This window comes from Protobothrops mucrosquamatus, unplaced genomic scaffold, assembly GCF_001527695.2.
Source record: "Protobothrops mucrosquamatus isolate PMUCROS unplaced genomic scaffold, P.Mucros_1.0 scaffold2503, whole genome shotgun sequence".
NCBI classification, from domain to species: domain Eukaryota; kingdom Metazoa; phylum Chordata; class Lepidosauria; order Squamata; family Viperidae; genus Protobothrops; species Protobothrops mucrosquamatus.
In genome coordinates, this window is record NW_015388568.1 from 1 (window position 1) to 9,365 (window position 9,365).

Here is a 9,365-nt window from a genome sequence, read left to right on the forward strand (position 1 = left end):
ACAATTAACCAGTGGAACAACCTGCCTCCAGAAGTGGTGAATGCTCCAACACTGGAAGTTTTTAAGAAGAGACTGGACAGCCATTTGTCTGAAATGGTATAGGGTTTCCTGCCTGAGCAGGGGGTTGGACTAGATGACCTCCAAGGTCCCTTCCAACTTTATTGTTGTTGTTGTTGTTGTTGTTGTTGTTGTTGTTGTTGTTATTATTATTATTATTATTATTATTATTATTATTATTATTATTATTATTATTAATTAGTGAGGCAGGTCCCTGGAGATGTCATCTTACAATCAGTCCCTGCTGGAAATGATTTTTCTACAGTCCTGCTGAAAGAGGCTTTTGTCAAGGGGGACATGGAAGATCTTGTGGAAATCCTACAGATATCTGCCATAAGTACATTAATATCGAGGGTAGCTAATGTGGCTTCTAATGAAATGGACCATAATTCCTTGTGGGGCAAGCTTCTTCTGAATCTCCTGGTCTAGTTTGATGTCCGTCTTGTCCACTTGGAGGCCATGGTCAGTGAAGCTGTGTAGTCTAGGTACAGCTGTTGAAAGAAAGTCATTTGAAGCTCCAAACTCCTACTCCGCTTAGGTAGATTTTGTTTGCTTGCCAGTTGTTCAGCGTGTGCCAATTCCCCTTTCATCGGAATTGGGGCAGAAAGAAGTGAGGATTGCTTTCAGGCTCTAGTAGCAAATCTAATTCACTTCTCATGAAGCTTGGATCCAAGCAGAAAATGCTAACTGGAAGATGCATAACTCTCTTTTTTGTCCAAGAGCATCTATTTCTGCACAGTTTAGGGCTATAAGGCACAGTCTTCAGGTCCTCTTAAATTTAAGACTGCCAGAAACTGCAAATAGTTCTCCTGCAGAAATACAGAACAGACATTTGTGTCACTCCAGTTGTTTCAAAGTAGACTGGGAAGCTGTTATGACACGTCTGTTTCCCACCCTTGGATTTAGAAATGAAGATAAAAAATGTAGTGGCCTTGATTGGCTCTTCTATCAATAAATACTGGAGAATGTACTTGTAACCATCCTGTTCTGATCCTTTTCCATCACCACCGTGGGTGACCTCTGGTGGTGAATAATAAAGAGGAGATAGGACACCTAGAAAAGCTATCTTTTGGGCTTAATCTCTATTCTGGAAGTGGAGAAAATAATTAAGCACTCTGCTAAACCTCTCAGTTCTCTCTGGACACCACAGTTGATAGTGATGGGAGAGTTAGCTTTATCTCAAAGAGCTCTGTTTCATTTTACACTAAAATGAATGTCTTTTAGGCAAGTTGCCACAGTTAACTGACTGGATTAGAGTAGTGTATTCATTAGGTCAGTTAAGTGTGTCAAGAAACAGGTCTCGCACTAGTTCTAGGAGCTTGGGAATTAGAAGAAAGAAGGAAAGGCACATAGTAGATCTCTGTCCCAGATGGCAGTAGAGACATTTATACTAAATCTAATCGAATTTGGTGCAAACCTGTAAAAGACACCTGCCAATTGCTGAGTCACTCAATCTGACAAAATCAAATTACAGCACATTGGCATTTCATTAGAAGACTTTGAAGAATTTGATTACATGGAAGTGAAACTTGGATGACTGAGAATCTCCACAGACATTTAGCTACGCACTTTGAGATGAACATCCTTCGAATGGTGCAGGAGTACGAACGGATTTCCAGAAAACATTGCAGACTGCAGGAACCATTTGCGCTTCTGTTTGAGATGCAGACAACACAGACTCATCCCCAACAGCCTGTGTGCCTGTCCTCAACAGTGAAGGGACATAGGGCAGAAAACATCATGCAGCCAAGAAGAGTCCACACACCTTTGCACTACTCAGGGGACCCTGAGGACACAGATAAACTTCCAAGGGGCCTTAATGACTCTCTAAGAAGGCAAATGACCAGCTGTCTGCAAGGAATATAAATCCTGCCATTCCCCACCATCCAGTCAGAGCTGAAGAAGCTTCTTGGATGAGAAGCGAAACGCCTTCAAAGAAAAACAAGAAAGTCCAGTTGCCTCCTGAAAAAGCCCCTTTGGGACAACCTGACCTAGATGACTGAGAATCTCCATAGACATGGAAATGAAACATTATAATCTCTGGTGAATCATGTCTAATCACACACCAGAATGGCAGCATTTTGTAATTAAATATTGTCCAGAACTATCTCTAAAAAAAAAATGGGAGTATGACTAAAATCATTAAGCAGGATTAAGGGATATGGCGCAGCTCAAACATGGGTGCAATTAAGCTCTTGTATTTACCTCAGGGCTCCTTTTTTTGCAATTAGATACCTGGCAATTTTGCAACAGGTAAGAATAAGGAATGAAAAAAAAGGAGGCAAAGTGTACAGACATAGAGGGAGGGCAACATAATTTTGCTGAGACATTTGCCTAGATTGGAGCCACAAAATGAGAAGAAGGACGATTAGCTGAGGAAATGCAATGCTGCCTTGTTTCACACTTCATGCCAACATCCTGTCTTTGAGAACTATATTAATGTTTTACTATTCTTCTTCTCCCTGTTAACTATTTTGTCACAAACATAATATATAGAAGAAAGGCAATAACTTGAAAATAGATTTATTAGTTTAAAAATGGGGGGGGGAACAGTTTCACAAGGGGTGGGAATCAATGTCGTAATAATGTATTAATCACTATTCAACAAGGGCAGGGCTGGGGAACCTTGGCCCTTTTAGGACTTGTGGACTTCAACTCCCAGAAGCCGGCTTAGGAATTCTGGGAGTGGAAGTCCACAAGTCATAAAAGGGCCAAGGTTCCCCACCCCTGAACCAGGAGGATAATATGTGAATATTTGTTGAGTGTTTTTTTTTTGATGCCATTTTTCTTTTTTAATGTCTTCATTGTTTGTATTCCCTTTCTTTTTTATCCTTTTTTTGGAGTTTTCTATTTTAACCTTGTCTTGAATAAAATAAAAATAGACACACACAGAGACAAAAGAGAACTATATTAATTCTTATTTGTTTCTCAGGAAACCCCGTGAGTTAACATTAGCAACTCTGAGCCAAGCTACCTGTGAGGTTGTGTCACTTAACCAACAAGGTGAATCATAAGCAGATACATACCTTCCATTTGGAGACTGTTTTACATTTACAAAAGTGTATGTGTGTGCACCTTTGAGTCAGTTTTTGATCCTGCCAACTGCCTGGACTAGTCCTTGCAGTTTTCTTAACAAGGTTTTCCTGAAATGAAAATTGCTGTGCTTTCTTTCCAGAGCGGAGAGAATGACTGGCTGAAGGCCACCCAGTTGGCTTCATAGCTAAAGCAGGACTAGATCTCTCAGTCTCCCAGTTTCTAACCAGGTGCCTTAACCACTATACCAAACTGGCTCTCTTTAAATATATAAAAATGATTTATTGTTATTTCTTGTACTGTCTGCCAACTCTAACCGGTCCTTTTAAAACAAAAAAGCCCCTTAATTTGTCTTAGTCAGTCAAGCAGCTTCATTAGAACAAGTTCTTATTACTTGCCTTGCCCCATCCTTGTCACAGCCATTAAATTATTTGTATCTCTGGTAAAAACTGAGGGGAAAAATGACTCCATCATATCAAGCTCAATTGCTATAACTTCAAGGACACATCAATGTAGTCTTATTAGTTCTTATTAGTACTTACTACATAAGCCTTATGTAGTTTCATATTCTTAGCAGCAATATGGAAGTTTTCCATTGCTTCTTCTGGGATTCTTTGATTTCCTGATCTTGCTACAGTCCTAGCACTCATTCAAACTCTCCCATCCAAGTACTCACCATATCCAACCCTGCTTAGCTTCTGAGCCCAAACAATGTAAGGAACGGACCAACATTAGTATGGTATCCCAAAACTGTCCTTCAGTACAAAAGCCACTTATTTCTTCTCATCTAGGTATGCAGCTCAGGTGGCTTTCAGTTCGGCATGAAATTCAACCGGTAATTTATCTTTAACTGCTCCATCTCAATAAATGTAAGTGATTACATACCAGTAACACATTAAATCAGTTCTGATAATTATCTCTAATTACTGACACCAAACTAAATCATTTCTAAAACTAAATATTTACATTCTACTCCATTAAAATACCACTTCTTTTCCTGAATAGTTTCATTATTTTATTTGCCCAGAGAAATTATTTTGCCATATAACTCAAAGCAAACATTTGCCTCTTGTAAAGGAAGGTTTAAAGACCCAAATATAATTTTGCAAGAAGTGATCATAATTAATACATAGGTCTATATAAAAACAAACATATAAATAACATTCTAGGTTGAGTTTGAAGGTGAGAGAGGACTCATTAGAAAAGACCCTGACATTGGGAAAGATTGAAGGCAAAAGGAGAAGGGGACAGTGGAGGATGAGATGGTTAGATAAGTTTCATCAACACAATGAACATAAATTTGGGCAAACTCCAGAAGATCGTGGAGGACAGGTGAGCTTGGTATGCTATGATCCATGGGGTTGCAAAGATTTGGACATGACTTAGCAACTAAACAACAACAACAACAAATTCAACAGATGTCTACATAAATAGTTAATGGCATGAGGCTACATCAAAATGAATGACACCATAATTACCTATCATTCAGCATTGATTATTCCTAACTGAGAACTGCTCTTCAAGTTCTCCTCCAATCTTTCTGTGTAGGATCCTAAAATCCAAGCTATTCAAAACAAGCCTTCCATCACTGAGTTACTTGTTCACTGTTTGAATGAACCAAGTGCCAAAACACGAAATCTTGCAAAAGTCTACCTGAAAGCATTCTATTTTAGAAGAACTGGGGGGGGGGGAAGGCATCAAGTTAAATTCTTTCAACATTTCTCTTTGCTTTTTATTAAACAAAGAGTAAAGACTGTGCCAGAAAATATCAAAACACGAGCAACAACCCTATTTGTATATGGCACAAATAAAATCCCTGAGAGATTTTTCATCACTGCCCACTGCTCAACCTTCTTCAGATTCCGCAGGATTGTAAACAAGGAATGTCACGGAAAAACACCATTACAGAGCAGCAAAGAAAAGGAACAAATACTTCATAAGAACAGCATTAAAATAGCTCAAAGAAAAAGATTCTTGTTTTATTATGAAAGGAGTAAAGGAATTCTAACCTCACTGATTTTTTTTGAACAAGGACGGAGAAGAACCAATGGAAATCAAGAGGTTTGGTTTAGTGGCTAAAGTAATGGCTTAGAAACCAGGAGACTGGAATTCTAGTTTACCTTAACAATGAAAGATGGCTGGGTGACTTTGGACTAGACCAGGGGTAGGCAACCTTGGCTCTTTTATGACTCGTGGACTTCAACTCCCAGAATTCCTGAGCCAGCGTGGCTCAGCTTGGAAACCTCTCCCTTTTCCCTCAGCATAGCTGGCTCAGGAATTCTGGGAGTTGAAATCCATGAGTCATAAAAGAGCCAAAGTTGCTTACCCCTGGACTAGACACTCTCTCTCATCCCAATCCACCTCACATGATTGTTGTTGTGGAGAAAATAGGAGGAGAAAAGAGTATTAAATGTGTTTGCTGCCATGAGTTACTTATAAAAGTAATAAAGGTGGGATAAAAATCAAATAAATAAGTAGCCATTATTTTTTCTAACAGCATCCTGATAATATAAATATTGCTGTTCTTTACATCAGAATACAGGATTTATTGTTTCTATATCTTACAACTGCATTCATACAAAGTCAAAATGGATTTTGCTTGACTTATAAAATAAATATAGTGCCAAAACAAGAGCATGTGTTAATGCATAATCACAGGAGAAGAAACCAATGTATAAATCACAGCAGTTCATTCATAAAAACAGATTCAAACAAATACAGCGCCTAAATTACCCTACTATATAATGTGTCCTTACAGCACAAGTTTAGCCATTTTAAGCCTGATCCAAAGGATAAGGAAAGGGATATGTTGAATATGAATCCTATAAAATATAAGCCATTCATAGTTGTTTCGGGTTCAGATACCCTTGAAATGAAATAATATAATATTTTATAAAACAATGAGATGTTTTAAAATATAAAATATTTTTTAAAATCCTATTTTCCTCTCTGAAGTGCTTGCCTTTTGAACATTCAAACATTTTTGACATGCCACATGGCTGCTAGACACACAAAGAGATCAACCAGGCCAGTATCTAAGTAGCTGTCACCCCATCAAGTAGATCAGAATAAGAAACCAATGCTATATAAGTGACAGGCCTGTTTTTATTGTAACAGTTATAATAACAGACTCTTGTAAGCCTGGATGTGCTTCTCTCCTCCCTCCCTTTATCTTGGTTTGAACTAGGGAAGGGCTTGTCTGAGAGTCTTTTTTTCATTTCTTAGAATGTGCAGTTGTCTGATCATTGCCTTAGTGGTGATTTTCAAGGCTATTCCCTATGCCCTTTACACTAATGTACTATTTTGTACATAATCTAGCTATGCTTCTCTGGGGTCCCTACCATAGGTCTGCCTTATAACTGAAGATTCTCTCAGCGAGGGAGAAAAAATCAGAACCTGGAAAGAGCTTACCAAAAACAGTTTGGTCCAAAAACAGTAGCAAGGTTGGAAACAGTCATCTTGTTCTCAGTGTGATGATCAGCAACCCGTTTCAGGAAGTGGCAAAGATACTTAAGGAGACAATAGTGAGTCTCAGGCATCTGCCTCAGAAGGTCTCTTAAATCGCTAGTCTCCAGGCCACACTTCTGGCTGGCTGTAAAGAGAGAAAGAAAACATGATATACCTATTCTGTGGTACGTATCAAACAAAAGTAGCAGAAATGAACTGTACTGATTTTTTTTTAAAAAAGAGAATGGATAGTAATGTGAAGATTATCATCAAAGCAAGTTCCTTAACTAAACTATGAATTTATCTTTCTGTTTTGCTCCAACTGCAATTGTCAACTTTGAAAATGAGCGTGGCTGCAGCCATTTTCCCTACTCATTTTTGGTTGACACATAGCATGGAGGGAGGGGAGTTTAACCAGGTGCTTCGTTAGACTAAACAGATTTTCTCCCATGGGAACCAAGGTCATTGGCTGCTCCCCGGACCGCAGGCTGGGCGTTTCGTGAAAAGCCCACCAAGAAGATGTATTGGGGAATGTAGTAGCTTGCATACCTTTAGGGGTGGGATTTCTTAACTTTGTATTGGGGATTGTTACGTGTCTATTCAGACTTGGTTTCACTTTTGACGTGCTGATATTTTGTATCAATAAACATGTTCTTTGAGGAACCTGCAAGCCTCGGAGTTCTGCTTTATTTGTCTCTGTCTGTCGGAACCATGATAGCAATTTGATCTGACACTTGTTCCTGCTTAGCATTTTGTCCCTAAACCAAGGCCTGCAAATCTTCTTCAAACCATGACTATGCAGTATGGGCTAACTGTAACTGGCCAGGTCAAATGTCCTGCTAAACGAGGGCTAGAAAAACACATATCCAAAACAGAGGAAGGAGGAAAAGTTCAAGTTTATAGAAAGTTCCTCAGCTGGGGAAGTTGAGAATGAAAGTGGGAATTGGTTGATTGCTCTGCAGCTGGGGTGTCCAACCTTGGCAAATGTTAAGACCTGTGGACTTCAACTCCCAGAATTCCCCTGCCAGCATGGCAGCTGAAGTTCACAGCTTAGAATGTTACCAAGGTTGGAGACCTAGGTCTACAGAATACTAAAACCTTTTTAGGAGAAGACCTAACAGTACTGCAAACCTATCCAGGTTTTTGTAGCAGACTGTTGTAAAACAGGATAATGCATTATTAAATGAAAAGATGAAGCTAGGCCTACTGAATTCAGCTTCTTCAATATAAACCAAGTAAACAGTACAGTTCTAGCTACCTTGACTACAAGTACTTTTATCTTGAAAGAGATTAGCATCTTGCTGGTTTTCCACAAAATTCTAAAAGGTCTTTGTTAAAACAGAAAAGTACCAAATCAGCTGAAAAGTCAGCAGGAGCTTGTAGGAGGCAATTAGTGTGCAAAATATTTTCTAATCAGGCAGATAGCCAGAAAACCTGCTTCCTTATGAAAGAGATTGGATCCTGGGGCTCATAATTGAGTCTTTGTACTATTATTTAGATAAAGTGCATTACTATATAATTTATTGTCATGGTGAAGAGCCCTGGTTTGATGCAAGCATTACACAAAGCCAGGATCTAAAAGCCTTAATGTTTGAACAAGTTATAGTGGTCTGGGTCATACTCAATGCTATGTCATGAAACACGAAACCTCCCAGAGTCTTTGGTAGCTGGGTGGGCATACAAATTTTATAAACAAGCACCCATTTGGTTCATACAATATGCTAAGAAACACCAATCAGAACTGTCTGCCAACCTGACCTTGGTATCCTTAAAGTAACCAGCTTGTTTGTAACTTGTATTTGGCTTTTGCTCAAGAAAGTAAAATCAGTCCAGCAATAGAAAAAGACTCATTTCTTTCTAAACTTTGTGAAGAAAGAAAGAAAGGAGGCAATCTAACCTTACGAAAATATGAAAGTCGATTATTCTGGTCCACTTCACTCTTAAAGCTAAGATTTCTTAACCCTGATTTTCTGAAAAAGTTATTCTAGCTTGGCTTCCTATATACAAGTAGTCCTTGACTGACAACCATTTGTTTAGTGACCGTTCAAAGTTACAATGGCACTGAAAAAAGTTGACTTATGAACTTTTTTTCCCACTCTTATGACCACTGCAGCCTCCCCATGGTCATGTAATCAAAATTTGGATGCTTGGCAACTGGCATGCATTTATGACGGTTGCAGTGTCCCAGGGTCACGTGACCGCCATCTGCGAACTTCTAACAAGCAAATTCAATGGGGAAGCCAGATTCATTTAACAACCATGTTACTAACTTAACAACAGCAGTGATTCAGTTAACAACTTTGGTAAGAAAGGTAGTAAAATGGGACAAAACTCACTTAACAACTGAATTGCTTAGCAACAGAAATCTGGGGTTCAATTGTGGTCATAAGTCGAGGGCTACCTGTAATACTAAACTCGTAAGACTGGGGTTTGCACATCACACTGTGTTTACCATAAACAAACAAAGCAGTGGTGTCTGCATTGGATGTGGTGAGAATTTAGTTTTTAAAGAGCTATAAAGACATACGCACAATAAAATATGCTTGCTATATTGCAGTGGTGGCGAACCTATGGCACGGGTGCCAGAGGCGGCACTCAGAGCCCTCTCTGGTGGCACGCGTGCCGTCGCCCCTGTCCTAGGCCTTCAGCTGGGTTTTATAAAACCTTTTTGCTTTAGGCTTCCGCCGCCGTGTGCAAAAAAAAAAAAAAAGGTTCAATCAGTCAATTTCAACTTCTCGCAGGAAAAAAAAAGATCTTGCAAAGTTGGAATTGATTGATTGAACTTTTTAGTCCCACCCAGTCTGCCGTTACCACCACAGCCACGCCCA

General features: G+C 39.2%; 1 protein-coding gene across 1 annotated transcript in view; it reads right to left on the minus strand.

The window, feature by feature from the left end:
* Positions 1–6,501: 6,501 nt before the first annotated feature.
* The window catches only part of LOC107295803 (protein FAM13A-like), a gene marked incomplete at its 3' end in the record, with an annotated part of 10,418 nt that continues 7,554 nt past the window's right edge, over positions 6,502–9,365 (minus strand). The window contains exon 3 of the mRNA XM_015825131.1: positions 6,502–6,682. Coding sequence (XP_015680617.1) covers positions 6,502–6,682 — 181 coding nt within the window. The remainder of the gene's footprint in view (positions 6,683–9,365) is intronic.